This window comes from Pavona decussata, unplaced genomic scaffold (assembly GCF_977016875.1).
Source record: "Pavona decussata unplaced genomic scaffold, jaPavDecu1.1 SCAFFOLD_38, whole genome shotgun sequence".
NCBI lineage: Eukaryota > Metazoa > Cnidaria > Anthozoa > Scleractinia > Agariciidae > Pavona > Pavona decussata.
The window spans coordinates 1,709,324-1,736,976 of NW_028145460.1; the positions used below are offsets into that span (position 1 = coordinate 1,709,324).

Below are 27,653 nucleotides of genomic sequence, written 5' to 3' on the forward strand. Positions count from 1 at the left end.
TTTAAGCGCAATGCAGCGCATAAAATAACATTTCTAAACCCGCTTTCAGCCAGTATTAATATTTGAATTTTCGGTTGCGAAGAAAGGCTCTTCTTTCCCAACGACTTTTTAATCTTCCCTCTCTCGCTCCTTGGGACGTGAAGAGGAAAGACCCTGGGAACGAGGTTGCATCTTTGTTTCTGCAATATGTAGTGATATCATACGCATTTGGTTCCTGAGTGATTGTTTTTTCCCCGGCTTGGGCTTTTTTTGTCAAACATTTGGTCGTGAAGCAAAATGTTGGATGAAAATGTTTGACATAGATCAAACATGGGAAGCAATGTTGAGAGAGGCGGTTAAACGGTCAAACATACTCTTCCAACACGATGTTGGACGAAAATATTTGATCGTTTAGCCACCTCTGCAAACAAAACAAGCCCAAGCGCCATAATTTCAACGGTAATACGCGGGAAGCGTTACGTGGGCTCACTTTGTTTGATATTTGACTGTTTGCTCGTTTAGCCACCCCATGCGACAAGCACGATGTTTAACGAAAGTGTTTGATTGTTTAGTCAGGGCTTTAGATTCTTGTACCTTTTAGGGGTGTTTTCGAAATTTTCCGCGACGAGCATCCACGTCATATTAGATTATAGTTATAGGGGAGTACCCCCCAGGAGTTGAGAGTAACGCCCAGGGATTTAGAATAGTCTCTAGCCAGTATAGATTATTAAAAGATGCTTTATTAATTTTATGCTTACTTTATAGCAACTGTTTGACAGCAAAAACACACTTGCTACTGCGTTCGCTAAAATATATCATCGTCAAATACTGTTATTTCCCTGCATGTAAAAGAAACACTTACAAAAAAGCCTTGTCAATGCTGTTTTCAAATGTTCATTAAAAACAAAAGCACCAACGCGCTCTCGAGAGTGAGAGAGCGAAGTTTTAAAAATTGTCTTCGGCGACGATAGACGTTTGGTGATCAGGGGGACCCAACAGTTCATTTCCGTGGATATCTGTTCGAATGGCCTCAATCGCATCAGAAATTCGGATTTAGTTATGAAGAAAATCTCGATCTATTAAGTTTTCTTCGTCAAAATGTCAACTCAAAATTTCGTACCACTGCAAACTAATTCCTTTCGAATTCGAAGTGACAAATATGTCGTTAAAATTGTAAAAAAAAAAATGTCAACTACAATTTCGTAAAACCAACAACAGGTAGAAACTTAGGGAAATCTTATTCCATTCCCTAAAAATTTCTGCAATTTAGATTTGACGCTAAAGCGTCTTTGTCCTTAAATGGTCAGAAAACGATCTGGGGACACAGGAGAAAACGTTTTACATATTCGCAGACACCTGAATGCTCTGGTTGGATTCCCCTGTCTAGACTACCTTTCCTCTTTGAAAAGCGAGGTGTTTAATTATTCCACATTGTATGCAATAAAATGCGATTATTAAAGCCGAAGGTGCTTAACGGAGGGAATACGGAAAAAAACAAAAAGAGAATAATAAAGAACATTGCTGTGTTATCTGTGTCACCAGACAAAATACGTTTATCCTTCCTGCGTTCTAAAGTGACTGGGTAAACATCCTTTTGTTTTAAAACTACAAAATCTCATCTAATTTCTCTTCTTAATAAAATTAATTACTGTAATATTCGATACAAACAAAAGGTAACTTGGAATTTCAAATCCACTAATGACAAAATAAATATATTTTTTAAGCGATCACTCTGACCAATCAAACGACACGTACACAGCGCAAAACATAAATCAGAATGCGAAAAAATACATGTAACTAGAGTCACTGAAGCGCGGGAAAACGCGTGCGAACGAGTCGCGATTGGTTTTGCTTCTTATTGGCTGAGATGGTGGCGCTTGTTTTGTATCACAGAGCGGAGTAAAGCAAACGCGAATTCCTTTCGACTCTCAATCGAACTACCATCTCCTGATCCTTTTGTTATTGTCGAGACGTTCAACACGATTGACGATTAACTGGTTTTATCAAACTTATTCACTTGTGTTAGTTTAAAAAAAGCACTGTGTCTACCTTATTTATACTTTGGACGACATAACCACATGGAAATTCAAATGTGTAAATTTCGATTACTAATGATGCTACCAAGTTAAAAATCAATGCTTATAAATGCTTACTCCTAAAATATGTGAAGATTGCCTCCGTTCTTAATTTGAATCTGAAGAGACCGACCTGACAACGAAAACTGCAACAAAAGCACGCAAGCCCAACTCGCTGTGTAACACAACTGTGATAAGTCAATGCTTTCAGCCCAAGTGAATCTACTTTGGGTTACTGTCGAAGTTACTGACGTCCTGTTTCAAAAACGGAATGTCCTGTCTTGTCGGGCACTCCTCGGCAGGTGGACTGGGCAAGACACCTGCAACTGATAAACAAACATCGGATTTTTGGGTCAGTGTTGTATTCTGTTATCGCAAATAATTATCCACTCTGGGGCATAACTACCAAACTGGAGGGCTCGGGAGTGAAACTGGTGTCATGACAAGTTGGGTTCTCAAAGATTTTGTTGAATTTGTTATTATTTATTTATTTATTTATTTATTTATTTATTTATTTAAGCTTTAACCAACCAAGAAAAGATAATACAGTGGCGAGGGACACACAACAGAGTGAGACTCCAATTAAAGTGTGCCCTTGAAAATTAGAATACGCATGCATATATATTTACATATATATCATTCTATATCTTAAGTGAGCTATATCTATTAAAATACCCTAAAAAGCTATATAAAAGTAAATCTATATAATTAGAAAGTTACGAACTGGAGTATATATTTTAAAAGTATCACAAGTATTATGATCATTATGTTAATAACAGCACACATTAAATCGTAAAATATCACATACTACACAGCACTTAGAGCAGACAGATTTCCAAGTGTTATAGGTGTTGACATTATAGGATTTCACTAAGGCACTCTTATAGTGTTTAAGAGATGACACTTGAACTGTGTAAATGCGGAAGTAAGGCGAATAGAGGTTGGCAGATTATTCCATAACTTGGGTAGACGATTGAAATAACTGGTTTGAAACAATTTGGTGCGGCACATAGGAATTGACAAATCGAGCACTGAGTTATTACGTGTAGAACGAAGGCCATTCTTCTGTTGAAAAAAGTCATTAAGACAGATATTGTAGTAACCTAATCGGCATCGAAAATAGAAGAGAAGGTCGTTAATTTCATGAACATAAGAAATGGGCAGCAAGTTTAGGCTAATAAGTCTCTCGTGATGGCTAGTGTCATCCTTCCAATCCAGATTTAAAATGTATTTGATAGCCCATCTTTGAAGGCTTTCGACTTTAGAAATATTTCCAATTGACTGAGGAGCCCAGATCTCACTAGCGTAGTTGAGATGAGGTTTGAAAAAGGTGAGATACAAAAGTCTTCTAGTACCAGTGTCAAAGTCGTGACAGGTGTCCCCTTTGAAGAAAACCTAGTGTTTTATAACCTTTGGAAGTAATATTGTTTATGTGCCGGTTCCACTTGAGATCACTCGTGACTGTTACTCCAAGATCTTTTTGTGAGGAATACATGGGACAGGGAAACACATCCAATTTTGTAATCGAAAAAAGTGGGTTTTGCTTCCGTGTAACAGATTGAACTTCGCATTTGGAGCTATTAAATCTTAGTTGCCAATCTCGACACCATGTCTGCAAACTATTAGGGTCATTCTTCAGAGAAACACAGTCATTGGTGCTATTGATAACATTAGAGCACTTGGAGTCGTCGGCGAAACGAGCAATAGTGTTGTCGATCATGCTGGGGAGATCGTTAATGTACACCAAAAAGAGGAAAGGTCCCAGAATACTCCCCTGGGGTACGCCAGACGTACCAGGAAGGTAATCCGAACTGGTGCAATTTATGACACAGCACTGTTGGCGATCCTTGTGGTGATTAGTAAACCACTTCGAGGTTATCACTAATACCGTTGCCGTGCTACCCCTGTATTTGTTTAAGATTTTTTAATAAAGGTAACCATGATGAGCTTAGGTGAAGAAAAAAATGTATGCTAATGAGCTTACGGTGAGTTGAAATCACCAATGGCTTATCATTAACTGCAACAAGAGAAACCATTTTGCACCTCTGCGTGTTATAATTCATGGTCGCAATGGTCTTTTTTCACACGTTCGGAGTTCCGGCAGTCACGCAGAAAGAAACAGAATCCCAGACATCGTGGTTTGTGCAGATCGAACGCGCGAGGAATGCTTTCGTTTTATCCACGCGAACGGTAAGACATGGTTTTTTTGCTCGAATAGTAACTCCAGGGCACAGACTTAATATAATATGAACCACTCAAAATAGGCAACTGGGCGATTTAGCATTTTAAAAGAACATCGAATCAAAGAACAAACCCAAACAATTCCTGCCAAAAGCAGTAGAATCGCGGCACAGAGTTGGGGACATTTATTTACTGTACAAAATGTAACAATATATATTGTAGCAGAAGCCGCGCTAGACTGTGTCTTTATGAACGTTGTAATCACATTAAACAAAATTCGGAGTATATTTTCCACAAAAAAAAAAAAAGAAAGAAAGAAAAGTGATACAATTGTACATTGATGATACAAAGCAAGTGATCGTCTCCGCGCGTTGCATTCGGTCCTCCCTAAAATGGAAGAAAAAAGGAATAGTTTATAAACTGGAGTGCGAGGTTGGTATTCCTCTCATTTAGAGTTATAAACAATTGGAACTACAAAGCAGTGTTACTGTATACTACATTTGTGCTCGACAGAGCAGCCATGCGCAACGCAGAAGCAAAATATTACAGTAAGCTAGATTAATTAATATCCTGCCCGACAGATAACAACAGCTCACTGAAAAGAAAGCTGACTACCCAAGTAGAGCAGAATTGGTTATTGCGATATTAATTAGTGGAAGCAGAGAATTCTGCTCGATAAGCTAAAGCAGAACCCAAGTTAGTGTTCATAGCGCGAGGTTAGCCGGTTAATGTTCTGCTCGACAGATAACAACAGCTTAATAAAGAGCTGACTACCCAAGTAAAGCAGTTTCCTCGACAGATAACAACAGCTCTGGGAAGAACTGACTACCCAAGTAAAGCAGCCTGCTCGACAGATAACAACAGTTCAATAAAAACTGACTACCCAAGTAAAGCAGAACAGAATTAATATCGCGCGGTGATGGTTGAATTAATGTGGCGCGCGGTAGATAAAAACAGTGCAGTTAATAAATGACTAAGAGCCAAGCTATGCAATACAATAAGTTCAAAAAACAGAATCTTAAAATTGATATAGCCTATTTACAAATTTCACTACTCAACAATGCCTTGCCTTGCTTTTATATGATCGTGAATCCATGTCGAATACGCGCGAGTTTCCCAACCTCGATCAGTTTCCCGCCAAAATAACAAAGATTCAACAAGACTTCGACTCTCGGCAATGGTCTGAAGAGGTACATCCTTCCAAAATATCGTTCTAATTCCTAAACGTATACGTTGCTTTTCGACATTTCAATCCTATGATACTTGCGTTAAATGCTGAGAGGAAATTTGTTAGCCAAATTCAAAGACAGACAAAGCTGTGTAAATTCTCACTAATACAACTCAATTTCAGAAGTACATTATTTTATCGAAGCTGGCGTCAATTTATCTGAGCATCGCATTCCCAGGTGAAGAAAATAAAAGCGAATAACCCAAGAACTATTTTCCTCGGCCTTATGGTAGATACAACTTACCAAGTCGAATATGCATGTGTAAAGGTCAATCCCCGAGCAGAGGAAGTGGTCTGCTGTTATTCAATAAATTAAATTGCTGCCCGCCGCAATTACTCTCCGATAAATACAAAAAATTCCATTCCTTCGTGACAGTCTGGGCTGGGAAATGTTATGAAAACGAAGGCAAACCAATGGCAAAATCGGCAGTTGACCGTGGAAAATCATACAATACCACTCCGGAAAACACTGCGCGTCGCAAGGCACGAGTTTGTCTCGAAAGCGCAAGATGAAACTGCGTGACTATAATACACCGTGGCTGTTTCATGTTACATTTCCAGGCATATGATGACACCTCGCGTACAATATTAAGAGAACCCCTGGGTGGAATTTTTTTCCTGCTCAAAGCTGCTCATGTCTAAGATCTCAGTAATTACACTGAATCAGAATGCAGAATGAAAGGAAACCGTTTATTAAGCGGTATATCAGAAATTGTGTTCTTGATAAACGTTTAAGGTTCCATCCGATTGACCGTATTCCGGAAATGAAAATAAGCGGAATTGAGCTGTTAGATTTCTCTTTTCGGGTAAATTTGGGAAAACGTAGCTGGTCTTGATATATAAAGAAGGATATTTAGCCTACTTGTCAAGCTAAACATCAACTGACAGGCAAATTATACCAACCTACAGATCACATGATCAAATCAAGATTTTCTTTTGTTGAATTGAAAAGTTCCGTTGTTTTTGAAAAAATTGTTTGTGTTTGTCATGCCAAGTCCGTATCTGTCCGTTCATGCTCAAGGACGGACGGCAACTCGACTAACTTAATATCTTTAACATCTTTTACGGGGAGGCGGCGTGGCCTAGTGGTTAGAGGGCCGGAATCGTAATCCGGAGGCCCCGGGTTCAAGTCCCGCTCTGACCACTTGGATTTGTTTCACGGTAGCCCGGTTCTCAAATCCAAGGCCATGCTCTGTAAATACCCCACTGGTTTGCCTCCCACCAGTTGGGATTTTTAACATATGTTACGTTCAGTTTGTGTATTTATTTCACTGATTTTAGCGTCCCCAATTAGCTGTACAGTGCTAAATACTTCGACACTTAAATAAAGTTTTTTATTTTTATTTTTTTTTCATAAACAAACAAAAGCAAAATTCGCACAGCACGTCCGAAGGAACGAACAATTACCAACACCTGTCAGCCACTGTTGGAGACGTTAGTCGGAAGTAACATGACTTTTTCAAAGGAACCCTAACTCTTGCCTCTGAAGTTCATAGCTCCAACACCAGATTTGTGTCAAACCTTAATTTTCACCGGCCGAGGATAATGAATAATTACGGAGCTGCCACTTTTGCATTTGCAGGGTCTAAAATTTAGGAAAACATTCCCTCTAAATTAAAAAAGCTCTCATATAATAGCTTCTACAAGCAGTACAAATTGTACCTTTTAAATACCCAATGAATATTGGGTATTTAAAAGGTACTGCCCTCACTGTTAATTATCATTTCTATTGTTTTTTATGTAAAAATTGTAGTATGTTTCTATTATTGCATTTTTATTATTCTTTGATTTTTTTTCTTTTTTTTTGCTCTAGTTAGTTGCACGTTATACGCCAGTTAGTTGCACGTGGCATTGACCAACTCGAAAGCCTAAACTCCTTTGGTCACTGCGCACATTTTTACTTTTCACATTTATGTAATTTAATGCTGCCTTTATGTTACTTTTCTTATACACTCGATAGCAAAAACGTTGACACCTAAAAAGCATAAACCGTGAACGATGAGACTCAATGGCTTTATGGGTATAAATGTACTAAATTGATTTGCATAATATTCTATTCCCGTGCGACGGCTAATGACCAAAATTAGTTGCACGTGGGGAGTGATGAAAACTGTCCAAGCTTTCCTTAAAGTGTCCAAGTTGGCCAACAAGGGACAATTTGAGTGATACACAATTCGCGATTTGCTTAAGTTCAAAACGGGCAATGAACTTAAGCAGTATTTGGTAGAAAATTATTTGGAAGGGTAGTGTTTAAAAACACTACCCACAAATCTGTTGGGTCTCATCGTTCACGGTTTATGCTTTTTAGGTGTCAACATTTTTGCAATCGAGTGTATATTGTAATTTCCTTTTGTTGTAAGCCATTGAAACAGTGCATAATAACAAAAAACCTTAAACCTTTGGAAAACTGCTTATATTTCCGTTATCATACACGGTGGAAACTGCTTTACTGGCAATGATCCACCAAAAAGGTCGTTACATTTTGCGTTAAAGAAGTTGTTACATTTTGCGTTACAAAGTTGTTACAATTCGTGTTAAAGAAATTGTTACATTTTGCGTCAGAAGTTGTTACCTATCGGGTTAATGTTACATTTTGCGTCAAAAGTTGTTACATTTCGCGTTAATGTTACGTTTTGCGTTAGTTGTTACATTTTGCAGCGTAACATATCTGCAAAGTTTCGCTGACATATAATACTTTAACAGCCATTTTGTGTCCTAGTAACCTCAACAACCTCTTAAAAGGGATTTCTAGTAACTATTGTATGTATTCCTATTCCGGAAAAGGGTCAATCGAACGCACCCTCAGGCCCGGTTCATACGTCGAACTTAACATGAGCCGAACCTAATCATTTGGTTCGGTGCATGTAAAGATCGACGTATGAATCAGTTAGGATCGACAGATTTGTTTTTGGGTCGACCCGCCGTTCTATTCGACTGCGCCAGTCGAATAGAACGGCAAAAGTTCGACGTCGATTCAGACGTCGAACTTTTACATGTGCCGAACCAAATGCATACGTTACGTATAAATTATATAAATTATAGCTATCCCAGAGGTCTGCACTTTCCATCGACTTGGCATGCGCAAAGGACTTCATTATGAACAAGATGGCGGGAAAAGAGGAATGTGCATGTTCTTCTTGTTTCAAAACAACTAAATATACTTGTCTGAGAATCTATTCTTGATGTGCACACGCACTTCAAACCGACAGAAACTTTCCAATACAGGCTATATCAAAGGCGAAGCCTCAAGACTTCTCAGAACAAAATCTTCAAAAACAACATTTGAAGAAAACATCATTCTATTCAAACAAAGATTACGCTGCAGAGGTTACCTCGATAACCTTATAGATAAAACTCTTTCAGAAGTCAATTTCAGCGAAAGAATGTTGGTACTACAAAACAAACAAAAAACGCGCAAAAACATTTTGCCGTTTGTTACGGAATATCGCCCTTCTGTGCCTAATCCAAAACCATTCAAATGAGTAAATGGCACTTGATAGAAAATCAGCCTCTGCTGAGAGAGATCTACAAAGACCCTTCCCTGCTTTCGTACAGAAAAGGGAGATCTTTGAAAGACGTACTCGTAAGAGCAAATTAGCTTTGAAGGTCTTCCTATCTCGACAAAATAGTAGCCGTGTTTGGCCTGTCTTCATTAAACTAAACAAGCTCTTCCATGTCAGAATTCATATTTTCCGCCATTTTGAATCTCGTTGACTAAAAACAACAACCGCTGACCACGAAAATCTACTTTCTCACTTTAGCTTTAAGTTCGACTTCAGTTAGGTTCGACGTCTGAATCAACTGCCGAACTTAATTATTTGGGTCGACCTTAATAGGAATTAGGTTCGGCTCATGTAAAGTTCGACGTATGAGCCGGGCCTTAGCTTACGCAGAAAAGGTAGAATTGATGCTCATCTTATTAATTAGATGTTCATAAATCACGGAATAAGAATTACAATAACAATGAACAACGAAGCTTTACTAGGTCTTCTTTCACCGAGCAATAAGTGTTTCCAAGAGAATGGAAGAGCGAACTTTCTTGAATAATTCATTCAGCACCCGAAATAATATAGTTCATTAAAAAACTAACCTTTCCTTTCCGAAATCAAATGTCACGTTATCCCCAATCAACATGAAAGGCGCCCAGTTTCCCAAGTCAGCATGGCCGTTATTTCTCATCCACTTCATGGCCTGGTGAAGAGACTCACTGGCACTTTCCCCACGAACCAGGTGTTCGTAGAAACGACTCATTAACTGCTCTGTTGCTTTGTCTGGTATGGCCCACAGGGCCACTAACACTGAGCGTGCGCCGGCTCCTAAGAACGCCCGAGCGATTCCAACAACTCCCTCAGCTCTAACTTTTCCTTGTGCACTGTGACAACAGCTGAGTACTACAAGTTTTGCTCGCAGTTGAACTTGTGAAATGTCATCCATTGTCAATAGGTAGTCTTTCTCGCATGGAGTCGCGTTAGTGGGGCGTTGAGGGGCAAGAGCAATTTCTCCTCTTTCGGCATGACCATGGGCAGCAAAATGAATCAGACTTACAGAGGGTATCCTCTGAAGAACTGCTTGTTTAGTTGCTCGCTTCTCTAACAAAGACTCAGCTCCAAGTAGTCCTGCTATCATCGCCGCTTCCTTTCTTGCAGAGGGCAAGCGACAAGGATTCTCAAGGCGTCCCTTGTAAAGCACGTCTCCAACGTCCGGATCGCCCACTATCAGTGCTCCGGTCTGACTGTGATAATCTGCTGGACTGTCCTGAATGAGCCCGAGAGTCGAGAAAGAAGGAACAATGCGGATCCTCCGTGTCTGTGACAGGTATTTCCCACTCTCATCCTTTAATGCTACGAATGGAACTTTGTATAAGGCGCGATCAGGAACAATCACGATTTCAGGTTCGTCAAGGCATTCAGCCACAGGAGTGATGATCATTTGGTAGCACTCGGCAAAGGTGGGAAGGGCTTGAAGATTTTCCTCTTCCTCGGTCTCTACCAGGCGAAAAGCCGCCGAGCTTCCTTCCTCCGATGTTTCATCTGTTGAGTCGCTGGCTTTTGAAAAAAACAGCGACCGATCTTCGCAGTGCTCTTGATCATAACGGAGGACGTTAAACCCTCTAAAGGTTTTCTCACTGAAAATTTCCTTAACATCTCTTTCCAGTCTCTTTTTAACAAAACATTCGTTGACGTTTACTTTACGGAAAAGTAACGGTTTGTTTCCACTGAGGACCCACAGAAACATATGACAACCAAAATACGAAATGTATAGACAGTTACAATCAGTTTCTTTCTTCACGATCCTTTCAATATCAGGCCATGACAGCGGATTTACTGAAATTTGTTGTTGAGCAGAATGCTGACCTGAGATTAAGTCTGCCAGAGCTCTGCCTCTGCCAAGCTCTAGAACACAAAGAGCTTCTTTCGCATTTCCCACAAGACAATACATTACGCTGAGTAATTGATAGGAATGACTGTGCATGTCTAACAGGGATATCTTAAATTGGTCATGGCGTCCAAGAAAACCTCGCATTTTCTCGCACTTGTTAATGCTTCCCAGGAGATTCGAAAACACATCATCAGGATTTCCTTCGAACATGGCGTCGTATGCAAGGTCGAGGTGCGATTTTGCCTCTCCAGCTAAGTAATGTATCTCTCTGCTCAAGGCAAGTGCTTTCTCGTCATACTCTTTAGCCTCAGCATATTTACCAAGAGAACGAAACAACGATCCTAAGTTTCCAAAGCTTTCCGCCTTTCCTTCTTTGTCACCAATTTCTTCTGTGATCACAAGCGCGTTTTCCTGGTATGTTTTGGCCTTTCCATATTCACCGAGATAATGATACACAGTTCCCAGGTTCCGATAACACGCGGCTTCTCCTTGTCTGTCACCAATTTCTTTTGTGATCACAAGTGCGTATTCCTGGTATGTTTCGGCCTTTCTATATTCACCGAGAGATTTATACACAGTTCCCAGGTTCCGATAACACGCAGCTTCTCCTTCTCTGTCACCAATTTCTTTTGTGATCACAAGTGCGTCTTCCTGGTATGTTTTGGCCTTTCCATATTCACCGAGAGATTCATACACAGTTCCCAGGTTCCCAAAACACACGGCTTCTCTTAGTTTGTCACCAATTACTTTTCTGATCAGAAGCGCGTTGTTGTAGTATGTTTCGGCCTTTCCATATTCACCGAGATATTGATACACAGTTCCCAGGTTCCCATAACAGGTGGCTTGTCGTTCTCTGTCACCAATTTCTTTTGTGATCTCAAGTGCGTTTTCCTGGTATGTTTTGGCCTTTCCATATTCACCGAGAGATTGATACACAGTTCCCAAGTTCGCATAACACGCGGCTTCTCCTTGTCTGTCACCAGTTTCTTTTGTGATCACAAGTGCGTTTTCCAGGTATGTTTCGGCCTTTCCATATTCACTGAGGGATTGATACACAGTTCCCAGGTTGCCATAACACGCGGCTTCTCCTTTTTTGTCACCAATTTCCTTTGTGATCGCAAGTGCGTTTTCCTGGTATGTTTCGGCCTTTCTATATTCACCGAGAGATTGGTACACAGTTCCCAGGTTCCGATAACACTCGGCTTCTCCTTTTTTGTCACCAATTTCTTTTGTGATGACAAGTGCATCTTCCTGGCATGTTTTGACCTTTCCATATTCACCGAGAGATCGATACACAGTTCCCAGGTTCCCATGACACGCGACTTCTCCTTGTCTGTCACCAATTTCTTTTGTGATCACAAGTGCATTTTCCAGGTATGTTTTGGCCTTTCCATATTCACCGAGAGATTGATACACAGTTCCTAGGTTCAGATAAGACGCAGCTTCTCCTTTTTTGTAACCAATTTCTTTTCTGATCACGAGTGCGTTTTCCTGATATGTTTTGGCCTTTCCATATTCACCGAGAGATTCATACAAAGTTCCCAGGTTCCCATAACATGCAGCTTCTCCTTCTCTGTCACTAATTTCTTTTGTGATCACAAGTGCGTTTTCCAGGTATGTTTTGGCCTTTCCATATTCACCGAGAGTATGAGAGACAGCTCCCAGGTTCACGTAACAAGCGGCTTCTCCTTGTCTGTCGCCAATTTCCTTTGTGATCACAAGCGAGTTCTTTTGGTATGTTTCTGCCTTTCCATATTCACCGAGAAAGTGATACAGAGTTCCCAGGTTGCCATAAGAAACGGCTTCTCCTTCTTTGTTACCAATTTCTTTTTTGATCACAAGAGCGTTTTCCAGGTATGTTTTGGCCTTTCCATATTCACCGAGAGATTGATACACAGTTCCCAGGTTCTCATAACAGGTGGCTTCTCGTTCTCTGTCACCAATTTCTTTTGTGATCACAAGTGCGTTTTCCTGGTATGTTTTGGCCTTTCCATATTCACCAAGAGATTCATACACGGTTCCCAGGTTCGCATAACACGAGGCTTCTCCTTCCTTGTCACCAATTTGTTTTGTGATCACAAGTGCGTTCTTGTGGTATTTTTCGGCCTTTCCATATTCACTGAGGGATTGATACACAGTTCCCAGGTTGCCATAACACGCGGCTTCTCCTTTTTTGTCACCAATTTCTTTTGTGATCGCAAGTGCGTTTTCCTGGTATGTTTCGGCCTTTCCATATTCACTGAGAGATTGATACACAGTTCCCAGGTTCCTATAACAAGCGGCTTCTCCTTCTTTGCTACCAATTTCTTTTGTTATCTCAAGAGCGTTCTTGTAGTAGGTTTTGGCCTTTCCATATTCACCTAGAAAGTGATGCATAGTTCCCAGATTCCTATAACACGAGGATTGCCCTTGCCTTTCGTCTATTGTTATCATGATGGTGAGTGCTTCCTTATAAAGCGTTTTTGCTTCTTTATATTTTCTTTGAAGGTTGCATAATCCTGCCAGTTTATAGGTCACCTGGCCTGCTTGGGTTATATCGCCACATCCGCGCAGAAAGTGCAAAAGTTTCCTACCACATTTTATCGCACTTGTGTGATCGTTAAGAAGGCAGCATGTTTCAAACAATGATACATATATAAATCTGTATGCTTTTTCAACAAACTCCTTTTCTTTTGCTAGGGCTTTGTTGTTAAGCACAATCAAACATTCCTTGCACAACCTAATAGCTTGTAGAGCTCGACTTGTGTTGCGAAGAAATGTGACAACAAATGTACCAATAAAGATGTTCGTTATAATGTCCTCTGTGTTGTCCATGACGGTGTTAACTAGAAAACCAGAGAAAGAAAACAAAAGCACAGTAGTCTGGGGCTATTTATTATACTGACAAACCAGTGTTAATCGGACACCGTGTTTTCAGTAACTGGTAAGGACGCCAGTTTTAGATTCCATAAAATAAATGTATTTTACAACAGGGGCACTCAACGAGAAGATCTTTAAGAAGCAAAATACTTGCAATGTTGTCTCTGCGTTCGCAGATCGATCTGTGTCCTTCTAATTTTTTTTTAATAAATATGAAGACAGATATGTTTAAGGTAATACCGATTATCATTCAGCACATTGTGACACTACCCAAGTATGGTCATGGTGAACTCAAGATACGTCACCCGCACATAAGGGGTATCCTGCGATATACGTCGTTTTCGTGCTTCGGGGAGAAAAATGGTAGAGCGCTTTCAAAAAGTAACGACCTCGCAAGGACACCAAACTATTAATAACGCAAAGAAGTCAACCAAGTTTGCGGTTAAGAATTGTAATGGTTAGTGCACAAAAACTTTTACCGCTTACTTTTCTGTTTATGAAGTGACAAATTACTTTTCAGCAAAAACGTTTAATATATTTTTATCGACGTTTTCTAGACTTTTGGATAGTCCCGTATTCTAGGGCTCAGAAATTACAAACAGTACATGTATTTCCTTAGATTGGTTCTCGCAACCGTTAAACAGAGATCTCGACTCGTGTTGAAGAGATGAGAAAACCAGCTGAGAAAATCCGAGCTCGCACTGAAGTGCCTCGAGAAATTTTAGCTTTCTGGCAGACAAAAAGATAGACGGAGTACAAAGCAATTATTCTCAGAAGCATTAGGGCCGCTTGAAAACTCGTTTAGCTTCAAAAAGGGTCCAGAGTTCTAGCAAGCAACAAGGCACTAGATGCGTTTGTCAAAACACTGAGGAAAATCGTGAAATTGCTTGCGTAGCAAACAAAGAAACACTCTCCCGAGAAATCGTTGAAAAGCTTTTCCAGTCTGTTCAGCTCGGCCCAGCTGACACAACAAATCCTTCGCAGCTTCAAAATACTTTTTGGTGTTAGCTTTTCAGGCTAGAAATTTGTGGAAAATTTGGCCGGAGCGATTGGCGCACTAGACTAGTACTCAATTTTTATAAAGCTGAAACCTACATTGTCATCGTGTAGTGTAAGTAAGAAAGTAGGTCCATTTTCCGTAAAGGTTCGGAATGCCGAAGGTTCACCACGACAGGTTGACGAGATCTCAGTCGGCTTTAATCGTATGGAAGATCGTTGTATTCAATTAAAAATGGCTGCCGCGTCTCTCATGCGTGGATTTTCAAGATGGCAGTTTGTGGTTCTTGGAAGGAAAACACAGGTTTTCAATACCGTAAAGCAAAAGAACAACTTCTAAGGAACACTGGATTGCTTAAAAAGAGGAAATCAGTGAGTTCATAGCGAAGAAATTCCTCTTTGAGATTGTGTCAAAGCAGAACATGTGTGATCGCAAACAAGAGCTCCAAATCATCACATGAGCTGTAGACGGTCTCGGAAATTTTTTTGTGCTCCTGGGAATCCACTTTACAAAATACTACAGGTTTGAACGTGAATTTTACCGTGCTTTATGTTAAATTGACCGATTTGTCATATTTTAAAAAGTTTTGGTAAAATTAGGTACTTTAGTGACTCGCAGTTCGCTTGGATCGGTCGCCTACACGTAGCTTTACTTAAGGCGAAAATTGGAAAATTGAACGATTTGCTTTTCAGGCGTGAGCACAGGTCTGTCTGAATAAATTTTTCAATTAATCAAGAAAACTTATTGTCTGTTTTCCTGTGTCTTGATTGACGGAATTTCTTCACCATGCGATGTTATAAAAACCATGGGAAAGCCAAACCATATCTATTACTGTCCCCTGTGTATTAAAGTGTAAACAAACCGAAATCCTCCCGCGCATACCAAATTCGCCCATACGACAACATGATCAAATTACGCTGCACAATTTTGGCACTCATTAGAGCTGTTCATTTACCACTCTGGATTTTATACAACATTGCTTTTTTACTGCAATATATATTCTACAAAAATAAAGCAGTATTCACATGCAGTCATGGGCGAGCCAACTTTTCCTACACTTCCTTGCAAAACCTGGCGAACCGTTCAGATGAGAAACAAAAAGTTGGTTCGGCTGGAAGGGTGACCCGCCTAGCCGGGTAACCATTTGTCGATGGTAGGGTCACCCTCCTAGCCGGGCCAACTTTTCTCCATACAAACACTTTGACTCGCCCAGACAGGTCAACTCCGTCAAGGCGAGACAATCAGAGCATGCGCGAGCGCTGTTGGCTCGGGCAAAGGGGTCAATTTTTTTTTCAAATAAACGCTCGCTGAAGTTGACTCGGCTGGGATGGTGACCCTCCTTCCCGGGACAACTTTTCTCCATATAAACGGGGCCTAACATATAACATACACCTACCGAAGTAACACTCCAGCTTTGCAACTTTTTCATAAATCCACAAAAAGGGAATCATTAAAGCAGACAAAAAACCTACAGTAAATGTAACAGTCACATATAATTTATTGATCTTTGAAGAGATTCCCTTTCATTTTCTTACAATGACTTTTTTCAGGATCACTAGAACACAGTCAATAACTTTTCATCATGGTAGCTGAAACCCCATGCACTCCTTCGAGTGCCTATTTTTTAATTTGATGCAAAACGCTCTCGATTTCATTCAAACTTGAACAAAGCTGCCGCTTTTATTCATGCCGGTCCGCGCGCGGGAAAATGTTACAAGTTTCTTTTTCGACAAATAAAGATCACCTCCAGCTTTTCTGCTATAAACCTGTGCTTTGTTATCAATGCGTTGAATAATAAAACAATTATCCTGCTCAATCTTGCGGAATATCGCCTGATTTTAGCCAACTCGTTCTACGGCCTCGTCGGCTAAGTATCAGGCGATATTCCGCGCGATTTCGCAGGATAATTGTTAATTGTTCGGATGCTTTAGCTGAACATTTAATCTGCAGAAAGTTTTAGAAAGCGGAATTTTATTACCCGAAATTACTAGCTGTTGCCGGTCCTACCGAAACTTGTAGGTTGCTGTAAACTTTAAGCCTATTAGTGTACTAAAGATCAGCCTCTTTTTACGTTAGCCGAGTCCTTCGAGCTGTGCAAATAGTGGTTTCTCATTATTTCAGTTTTACCGTAACTGTTACGAGGGAAAGTAGAGATTACATATATACATATTGAAGTCACATTGTACTGATTTATTGCAATCTCACCATGCTTCCAAAAACAGACAAAACGTTTCAGTTACTCCATGCTATTGTAGTCCCACACACGTTTTTCAGCTGCTGTATCGTGTTTTCTATCGACTCCGTCATTTTTAAGTTCTCTCTATGGTCTACACGTTTTTCAGTGGTGCTTACCCTCTGGTTTCTAAATCAAATGACTTATGATCCATCAACTATTTTTACTTGCCTACAATTGGATGAAATGCATCACGTGACTAACAGGCTCCAAATAAAAGCGGTTGATGTCATCAAATGATTTTAATCAGAATACTCGAGTCTTAGATTAAAATTACTAAACTTCCCTTATTGAAAAACTTGCTTTTACAAACATGTCTTATTTAGTAGTCCCCCTGTTCCCCCATAAAACGCCAGTCGACTGATTACCCCTTCTGACAGAAAAAAACTATCCCGGTTACGCCCCTGCAGTAACTTGGGCAGGCAAGTGAAAATAGAAAGAATTTGTTTCAAAAACTTGAAGAATTTGGAAGAGTGTTTTGCAGTTGAATGAGTTAAGCACAACAAAATATTAGACGTAAAAAATGAGGCCAGAAACACTAAAAATTAAACACACTACTGAAACGGGGATTTCGATTTGCTTGGTTTGAAAGTTGCAAATATTTTTTCGCGGGATGCCCTCGGGGCAGACCGCGTCAAGGTTTCGGTTGCGTATCTTTTCCTTCGTCGTCGTTTTTTTTCTTCTTCACCGTAGTCAGAAATACAAATGCAAAACACAGGCAAAAACTAACGAAAGAAAAGTCCTACGTTTCGGCGACATCTTGGCGCCATTGTCAAGGGAAACTTAAATTAAATATGCGATTTCAAGAGTAACGGAGAGTTCAGAGTCACTAATTTGCATAAGTTAGACAAAGACCTTAGCGCAAATTGAGTCTGATTGCACATTTAAACACGGTCGTAATTGTTTAGTGAGTAACATCTCAATAATGAGACAATCAAACTTGTTCTGGCATTTTTTCAACACATTAAAACAATTGCGAGGGTTATCTGGAATCCTGCCTGCGTGTCTATTGTCATAGTGTTTGCGCACTGACGAGGTCTTGCTTTTATGTCCATCAACGCGTGCGAACAGATGGCCACAGGTGTATCCGACATGACCAGCATCGCACTGGTCACATTTAAAGTTATACACAACGCGTTGTTGATCAATGAGTTGAGGCTTAGGTTCACTTGTCGGGAACTCCTGGGCAATCTTGCGGCTTGTAAACACTGGTTGGACAATAGTCTGTAGCTTCACACTGAGATCTTTTAACTGTGTCTGCCCAGGAGTTCCCGACAAGTGAACCTAAGCTTCAGCTCATTGATCAACAATGCGTTGTGTATAACTTTAAGCGTGACCAGTGCGATGCTGGTCATGTCGGCTACATCCGTGGCCATCTGTTCGCAGGCGTTGATGGACATAGAAGCAAGACCTCGTCAGTGCGCTAACACTATGACAATAAGACACGCAGGTGCGTGTCATTGTTCCACTCAACAAGATGGAGAAGCGAGCGAGGATTTTGAAGGCCAAGTGCTCCGGTGGACCATATTTTCTCGATTTCATCTTCTTCTAGGGGCTGAGCAGCGTTCGGTTTATTTCCAAGACCTTTCCTCTTCAAATCCTTCTTCTTAACGGATAACATGTTGGCAACTTCATCAAATTCTTCATTTTTCCCAATGTCGAAGTTGTCGGGCGCTGGTAGACATGGCCTGTGGAGGAAATAGCGGCGAAGACCATTGTGGTAAGTTTGAAGTGAACCAGGCTCATATTCTTTGCCTTCGTCATCCTTTTTTGTTTTTCGTATTTCAACAAAAAAAAAATGATTCAGTAATTGGGGCGCCTCTGCTTTAGAAATGCTGTTTAAGTTCAGTTCAGTTTTGTACTTTGCCAAGTACCACGACTGTAGACGGCGAACGGCGGTACTCGTACTTTTTTGTGTGTTTTCGGAAGCCATATTTTCTTTAAAGGCCTCTAGTTCATCTTCTGTAAATTAAACGCTACAATTGAAACCGTCTCTTCCTTGGTAGCTGAAGTACTTTTGCTTGTTTCTCTTCCTTCTGCCATGTTTTCTTTCGCGATAGACTGCTGCCGATTTCTCGTGCTTGTAAGCGTAAGCGGTTTCTTAGACAATCTCTCGAGGAAGTCATAATTTAAATTAAAACAAGGAAAATCTTCTGTTTCCTCACTTTGGTCAGGTTTTTGCTTTGTAAACGGAGACAAAGGTTTTGAAAACATAACTGTTTCCAATTTTGCCTGCGTTGCTATGAGAGGCTACGCGTTGCTATGATGCAATATCGGCCAACCTCGCTTTCAAGTCGCAATTCCACTCTGAATTCCTCGCCTCGATAGCCAATCAGTTTGCGAGAATTCTAATAGCTATGCGATTCAATAGTAAATGTAAGTCAGGCCTTTATGTGTGTGATCCGGTCATTACGTTATCATAAACTTTCCGGTATGACGTCGAGAAGCGTAACAAAAGGTTAGCAAAACATTACGCTACCTTTGTGACTCAGACTATCCATGGCGACTTGCACTTAGTGCTAAACATACACCAACTCATCCCGCGTAAACGCCCATAGGCGTCTTGTTACGCGGGATGCCCTCAGGGCAGATCGCGTCAAGGTTTCGGTCGGCGCTATCGTATTTTTTTCTTCATCGAAGTCACAAATGGTCATGAATAAATTAATTAAACCTGGATTAAACCCTGTTCTCTCCTAGAAGGGATATTTTTTGTCCTCTATTGTTCTGATTGTCTTCAACAAAAAGGCCCAATCGGAAGCCATTATCGGCGCGTATATCACGAGGGAGGGGACCTACTCATCCCTATACCTGTCTGACATCACATAGCCACGATCTAGGGCCTAGACTGAGAAAGGACTTTCTTTCAAAATGGCGGCCACGCACGTGAATTTAAGACTCTAATATGCCGTTTTCAGAAAGAAGACAAACCTTTTACAAGCGGTAAATCGAAAGAATAACTACTGAGAATTACTCGACAGTTTAAACGGTGGAAATTGGAGAGTTCACGGCCAAGAAATTACCCTTTGACTGACAGATTGAATAACTCGATGCGAAGAGGAAACTAGAGGTCATAGCTCAAGATCATCACTGGCGCGCGACGCTGTAGACTTCGTCGAACTGATACCTTAGCGTTACTGGAAATTAGCCTGCGATCGCAGACGTATTTCCGGCTGTTGCTTCTCTTCGGCGGAGAGGAGCGACAGCCAGAAATACGTCTGCGTTCGCAGGCTACTGGAAATCTACCTCACAAACATTAAAGGATTATGAAGGGTCCAAAAACCATTGCTCCAACGCGTTTCTTAACTTCTTCTTTAATGTCAAATATCCGATGCGGTAAACGTTGCGCTAATCGATGCGAATGCAATAATCGATACGGTTGCTAGAGAAATAAACAAGGAAAATACAAGTTACTACAGCAAAAGGACGAACCAAAACACAAGAATATAGAAATAACAATCTAAGCAGAAATGACGAGCCAAAAAATAATACTTACAAACGCTATATGGCCTTTAAAACGGACAAACGAAGCGATGTAGGAAAAAAAACGCAAAACCTAAAACTGTATTCTCCAAAGCACAAAACGAGAGTGAACAAAAAGCAAAGACGCGAATTTATACTAATGAAATAAGGAACAATAGACAAAGTTATGCAGAAAAAACTAACAGAATAATAATGAAAACGACATGCAAGCGTGACACACAAAAACATGTTCCAAAAACAAAAGAGTTCATTCATGAAGAATGCCGCCGCAACAGATTAATTGTTAATTTTTCCAAAAGGTTTCATTTATGAAAGCTTTTTGTCTGTTTGTCTTTCTGTTTTCTTGATGAAACGACTGAGGACACTTCGTAATCTTACAATTACTGACATTACATAACCAGAATATAAATAGCGCTGACGATAAGGTTTGTAACTAGTGGATGTTCGTACGGTTTTCAATGTTTCGCTTTTGATATTTACACTAAAATACAGGGGAAACATCCTCATGCTTCACACGGGCGCTTTAATCCTCACTTTATCAGCTTTGAGTTGGACACAGGAATCGTTTGTAATACGACACTGATTGTTTACATTTTCATTTACGTCTATTTGTACGTTTGAACAGGTTCTGACTATGGGTTCGTATCCCGCGTTCACGCCTATTGGCGTCTTGGTTCTTGCATGGAAATTTAATGTCTTTTTCTTCTAACTGATGGTTTCTCTTACAGAGCTTTACTGTCGAAAAACTGTTCGCCTCACGGAACAGATAATGACCACAAACAAATAACCCCTGTACAATTTTTCCCCAGATAACTGAGGTTATTAGCCGGCGCCGATCGCTGCGATTGGAGACTAATAATACTACGATTTTGTTTTTCTGTTTTTTGTAGGTCATCCACCCCAGGCCTACCTTACTGATTTCGCTGCATTTTCCGCTCGGCCAAACAAAGGCTGATGATTCTATTACTTCCTCTCCTTTAGAGTTCAAAATTTGTTATCAGACGGAGCAAAAACCATGAAATTGCATACTAGATTTCACGTATTTTATCATTTTATAACAAAATCATGTGGTGGTTTGATCGATCCCACAGATTTTCTTGGTAAGGAGGGCTAAATAGATATTTTGGGATAATACAAGCAAACAGCAGAAACTATTAAACTTCAGTATCAACGTGTAGATTATTCCCATTGCTCTACGTATGTTTTCTTCGTTGCTATTTGGAGAATTTATTTCGAAGTCAAATCATTTTATCTTTTGTGACCAGTTCGTGTCTTCTTATTACTTGTATGTTTGATCTTGAAGTGATATTGTAAGGAGAATTAAGATCAAATCAAATTTTTTAGCCGAGACTCATACCACTTAACTAATTGATCTATTGTTTTCAAACAATGCCTAAATTTTGTTCAATTCTTCTAACCTCTGTCGTAAAAGTTAACTCTTACGGCGTTTCTATACACTAATCGTAGTGACCAGGGAACTTTTCACAATAACTTTCAAATTCCCGCGCTGATTGGGTTGTAGCTGTTGTTTATAAAAGTACAGACAATAATCAAAGTGACACTATCGTTAACTCGTGGATATGGCGATGGAAGTGGCCGTTGATGCCATGGGTTTAACTTAAAGGTGGCTTTATTTTATGATAGTTTGGAATGGTCTTTAAAATGTAATAGTGACGATGATCTGAATGGCGGAGACGCTCTTTAAAAGGCTCTTTATGCATTTGTCCCCCATGGAGGGTGGGTGTGTGTGTAGGGGGAGGGGGAGGAATGCATCTATTTTTCTCTGACTATCTACAAATTGTTAAAACGGATTAGCGATGTTAGATGTTTATATTTTTTCTTTTTCGAAAAATTAATTCATGTCATAAACAGGGTAAGAGAAGTGCAAATATTTTGTCATAAACAGGGTCAGGGTTTGACAGCCTGGGCAATACACTTTTACTTAGACTTCAGTTAGCCTCACAAAAATATGAGGTATTTGGGTAAAGGAGGAATCAAACAAGGAAGGCAAATTTTGGGTATGTCCTTTGGGGAGGCGTCCCCATTTCTTTTTTGGTTTTGAGGATTCAAATGTTATGCAGCTGTTTGTGGCTGCCTTCTATCTTCAAATTTATCCTTGGGGTGGATGTTCCCAGTCCCTCACCCAATTCACCCAATAAAAGACTTTTAATACTGGCGGAATGATTTCTTTGCCGTATATGACCAGATATAAAGGTAAGTAATTTTCATTCTGGATTTTTTAAGGGCTGGATTACCGTGTAGTTCCAAAAAAATATCCATACCCCCCCCCCCCCCCCACAAAAGGGATTTGATTTTCCAGGGGGGAAGGTGGTCAGTTTGCCTAATTTTTCAGTGGGGAGGCCGAGACTCTCGTTTAAAATCCCAGGCCGAGACTTTAACTAGTTTTTCAAACGTGGCGCTTCAAAAAATCCGAGCGCGAGATGGCGTGATCTAGAAATCCGAGCGCGAGACATCACTCTGTGCCTGGTGCTTATTGTCCTTTGATATTCCTTCGTTCAACCTCAAAGGGCTCGTAATCGTCCTCGACGGATGATTCTGTTCTTCCACGATATAGATGGAGTTGTAAGTGCATTTTTACAGTTTTAGGAAACAGAACTTTCCATCAACTATATTTTCACTTCTTTGTTTTCGACTTACCCGACGACTGATCAATGGAAGGGGCAATGTTTTCTTCGTTATCAAAGCAGACACCTTACACATTTCATCTGTAAATAACTCCGATCACTGCTGGAGTAGCTAGAGCCGAGTGTCTGATAGAAATGAAATGCCAAAAGATTTCCTAACGAACTGACTTTTTTGAAAATTGCCTTTCCATTTTGATTTTGTAGCAGAAATTCATGACGGGAAAGGACTCATGAATTAAAAAGTTAAATTGTGACTTCACCAGATGAAAATATGCACACTGACATTCACATGCTCGCTTCCCTCAGTCGTGGTTCGCATAGCCTACCGAAAGCGATTTCGATGCAATAAATGATTTCGCTGCGTAAGATAAAAGTAATTCATCAAACAACGGACAGGTACCGAACGGATAGCTAACGGCTCTGGAAAACGGCAAGTTCACTGAAAGGCAAAGAAGGTTTAGATTCGCTGATTTAAATGAAAATCTTCCAAACGAAATAAAAGTATCGGAGACGCGCAGTTTTACCGTAACCACGGATATGCAAATTTGTTCTATCGATATTAATAGTACAAGTATTCCCAAACGGTGTTGAAAGGCAACTATGATCCTCAAATCTCTTTGTTATTTCTTTAAGTGTGACTTTTTTTTACAGGAAAATGAAGCAGAAAGTGGCTATTACATCCCTGATAACAATGGTCAACAATTATATTTCCGTAGCCCGACGCGACCCGCGTGCGGCAAAGAAAATTTTCAGTTATTTCGTCTTGAGCGTAGCGGAATTGTTCGTATGTGCCTGTAGTAAAAGGAAATTCAACGGATAATTCAACAATACATGAAAGGTCACAAACTTTTGTCTTCTCACCTACGGGCGATTCGACTTCAACATCCAGATTTACGCCTCGGTGAGTGGAGGCGGTGCACAATCGCTCTTAATTGTATCAATGTGCATTTGTTGAGAATCTTTTGCTTCACCTTCGAAGAACACCATTTTGTCACTTCTTCAGACACTTGCTTCTAATGATGGAGAAGGCAGCGAGAATGCGTTCAAAGCTCTAAAAAACAGCCATGCAACGGCGACCCACAGAAATCTAACCTACGATCGCAGACGTATTTCCGGCTGTCACTTCTTTCCGAGGTGGGATTGGCTATTATTCCACTTCCGGTAACACCGGAGTGAGTGATTCATTTGCATACGGAACGCCACTATCACTCGTGGATGCTAAAGCGTATCCACGAGTAAAAATGACGTCAGATGTAACGCGCGCTCTTCTCAACGAAAAATGGACCAAATAAAGCCAATTCCGTTTAACTTTTTCCATGTTATTGTAAAAACAAATCGACTGTAGTTTTCTATGGGTTATACTCTTATAGGCCATAAAATGGCGTCATAAAAATTTTCAAAACTCAAGTGGAACGGCTCGTGGTTTCACCTGAGTTTTAACAAGAGAGGATGAAAGACGCCTTCGTGAGTTTGAGTCTGCTAGACTACCTTAATTTTCAACAGACTTTTTAATTACAATTTACCTTTGAGCTCTGCTCAGGATATAAAATAAGTGGCCGTCGAAAAAGGCCGGAACATGGAACATCCTGGAACATGAAATAGAACGAAATAAATTAATGAAGATATATGAAAACTGAAAATGAGACAAACGTAATTACATATATATAATATATCTATATATATAAAAACAAAATAAATCAGCTTAAATAGAATACGAGACTCAAAGTGTCTTGAGTAAAAAGGCTCTTCTTCTGCAGGAGGAAAACCGGCCACATTGCGTAAATAAAGAATGACAAGCCTGCGCGACTCTCTTGCGCTTGTTTAATTTAATTGCAGGTTTGGCTGGTCTAAATGCGTGACAGTTTTAACTGCTTTTCTTCCTGAGATCTGTCCTTTTAAAGTTCTGGGCAAACAGGCGATACGCACGGCCGGATGAAGGACATTACTCTTTACTCAGATTTTATAATTTAGTTTGACATATTTCCAGTTTCCAGTTTTTGTTCATTAATTTATTTCGTTCTATTTATTTCGTCTACTCTGTTCTAGAATGTTCCGAGATGCTCCATGAATGTTCCATGTCCCTGGTTTTATACACGGCCAAAATAACCGAGCGCTGCGACTTGTTGTCGAAGAGAATAAATATATTCTTGTTCCATATGGGATCAGTGAAAGAAAGACCAAAACTGAAGAATAAGCGTGAGTGGGAAAAGGGACTTCCCCTACTAAACAGACAGACATATGCAAAATGAAAATCGAGAATCTGTCATATCCTTGGTGGAAAATAACTTAAAACGAAAGAAATAATATATCCTTGTCACCCTTTTGCTTATCCTGTAGATTTTTATCACCACTAGTCTCGCCACACAAAGGTTGATAATTCTATTGCTTTCTCTCCTTGAGATTTCAAAATGTTCTGACAAATGAAGTGAAGTTCCGTACCGGCTATTTCTACGGATCTAATTCGTCGTGGTTTGATTAATCCCACAAATTCCCTCTCATGGAATTTAGAAAAAAATTCATTTTTAATTTATTATCTTATCCCACGAATCTACTAGCTCCTGTTGGCTTTACGAAAATGCTAGCCGACCTTATTTCGTAATTTTTAACTACATGTTTGCCCCTTCGAAAACGAAAGAAATTAGTTTTACAGTATAACGAAATTTTGAGCTGGTACCCTTGCCCAAGAAAAATCCGGCGGATTTCTGAGGTGATTTACGCCTTCCGAACAGATTTTCACCGAAATGAACCGATGGGTCAGCTCCTGATCCTGTTAACTAATTCGTAACAAGGGATCACTGGACATTTTGGGATCACACAAGCAAACAGCCCTTCGCAGTGAAAACAAATGAAACATTTTGACACAGCTGTGTTGGTAATATTTGTTGTCAGTGGAATGAATGTTATAGTTCTATCATGGGCGGCACCCAACGGTTCATTTCAGTTGATATCTGTTCTGATGGCTTTGATCGCCTCACAAATTTAGATTAAGTCGTACACAAAATGTACGGTCAGTTCGGCAAAACGTCAGCTGAAAATGTCGTTACACTGGAAAATTAATTGATGTCGTTTTCGAAGGGAGAAAATGTGTTACTAAAATTGCGAAAAAAGATCAGCTGGCATTTTCGTAGAACCAACAACTGCTAATAAATACGGGCAATAAAATATCCTCTCCTAAAACTGCTTTCTACAAGTTAAAATTTCAGCTAAAGCACCCGAATATATCAATCTGTATTTCTAATAGCTTACACAAATATGTCTTTCAAAGGGCACAAAACGATCTAGGAACACAGGAGACAACATTTTAAGTATTTTCCTTAAATGTTCTCGTTGGGTGACCCCGTTCTATACTTGACTGGCATAAATACAACAAACTTTTAAAACATCTTAAACTCACCACGACGCCACTTACAGTCACAAATCGTCACAGTGCGCAATCATCCGAATACACACGGTACGTAATGGAGAGAAAAAGGTTGTTTGTTAATAGCACTAAGAACTCGAAAACAAAAGACATCTCGGAAGAAATACGCAATGTTCGAAAATAACGATGACGTAAAACTCGAAAACGAAACACCCAAGACTCGATAACGATGCAAATAAAAACTCGAATTCAAAAAAGTCGACGCTAGAAAACGATGTAAATAAAACCGAAAACCTGAAGCTTGCACTTGAAACTTGAAAACGAACACCCAGAAGCGAAGACTTGTAAACTGCACCTAATCGCGGGACAATTTAAGTCTGCGTATTGCAATTGATCACCTAATTTATGTTTGGACAATTGACACACAAAACAGCTCAGCACACGACTACAGTACTGTGGCGTCTATTGAACTGGATGTAAATGCAAACTACACAGAACTACAGGAAACTAACAAAATAAGCTGATAATTCAATTTTTTAAATATATTTCTTTCTCTCGATTTTTTTCGGGTGCCCTGTGGTTGCGAAGGCTCGTAATTCATTCAAGTGAACATCACCAGGTTTGTGTTTGAAAGCCCGCGCGCGCTTATCGAAAGAATAAAAATGAAAACTAAATTTATTCTGGGATTCTAAATTTTATTAGCTTTAAAATGATATATAGTTGTGCGTGGTTCTATTAAAAATAACGCGCGCACGAAGGATTTCCCGGAAGGTACCTCGATTCCTTAACAGTAACCTTAAATTAACCTTGCCTCAGCGAAGGCGAGACTGAGGTCGACGCAAGGTTGCTACGCGCTATTTTATAACAACTGCATTATAATAATCGAGGTTTTATTCTGCGAATGGAAGGATTGGGCGCTGATAGCATTTTCTACACATATTGTAGCACACGCATCGTGTATAGCCATAAAGTGTGAAGCATGGAGCCAAGTCACAAATCATTCATCAAATTCAATTCTTGCTTCTTTTCATTATAAAACACAAGTAAGATCACCTTGGAGAAGTCGCCTCGCCTGACGATCGATGGTCGATAAAGTCGACAGTGGAGTGGTATTCGTAGCTGAATATTAATGGTTCGAGGAAAGAATGAACAGACTGGCTGATAAACATGGTAAAGTTTACCGTTATGGGGCATTTGTGGTTCATTACATTTATGTATTAAGGTGCGGATAAATGT

The 27,653-nt window shown here is 40.0% G+C and overlaps 2 protein-coding genes and 1 long non-coding RNA gene across 4 annotated transcripts in view; 1 reads left to right on the forward strand and 2 right to left on the reverse strand.

Annotated features, from left to right (window-relative positions):
- Nucleotides 1-1,173, forward strand: part of LOC146483536 (uncharacterized) — a 31,723-nt gene extending 30,550 nt beyond the window's left edge. The window contains exon 2 of the long non-coding RNA XR_014863794.1: nt 908-1,173. This is a non-coding gene — a long non-coding RNA (uncharacterized LOC146483536). The remainder of the gene's footprint in view (nt 1-907) is intronic.
- The window catches only part of LOC146483538 (ferry endosomal RAB5 effector complex subunit 4-like), a 53,676-nt gene that overhangs the window by 9,437 nt on the left and 16,586 nt on the right, over nt 1-27,653 (reverse strand). The gene's annotated exons all lie outside the window — the stretch shown is intronic.
- LOC146483539 (uncharacterized) lies at nt 700-26,533 on the reverse strand. Of its 2 annotated transcripts, none has more exons than XM_085105642.1 (3): nt 26,451-26,533; nt 9,554-13,667; nt 700-2,380 (listed from the first exon to the last, which is right to left on the reverse strand). In XM_085105642.1, the coding sequence occupies exons 2-3, from the start codon at nt 13,654-13,656 to the stop codon at nt 2,299-2,301; spliced, it is 4,185 nt and encodes a 1,394-aa protein (XP_084961768.1). In that variant the 5' UTR covers nt 13,657-13,667; nt 26,451-26,533; the 3' UTR covers nt 700-2,298. The 2 variants fall into 2 exon arrangements, with proteins under 2 accessions (XP_084961768.1, XP_084961769.1); XM_085105643.1 differs by lacking the exon at nt 26,451-26,533 and adding an exon at nt 23,922-24,308.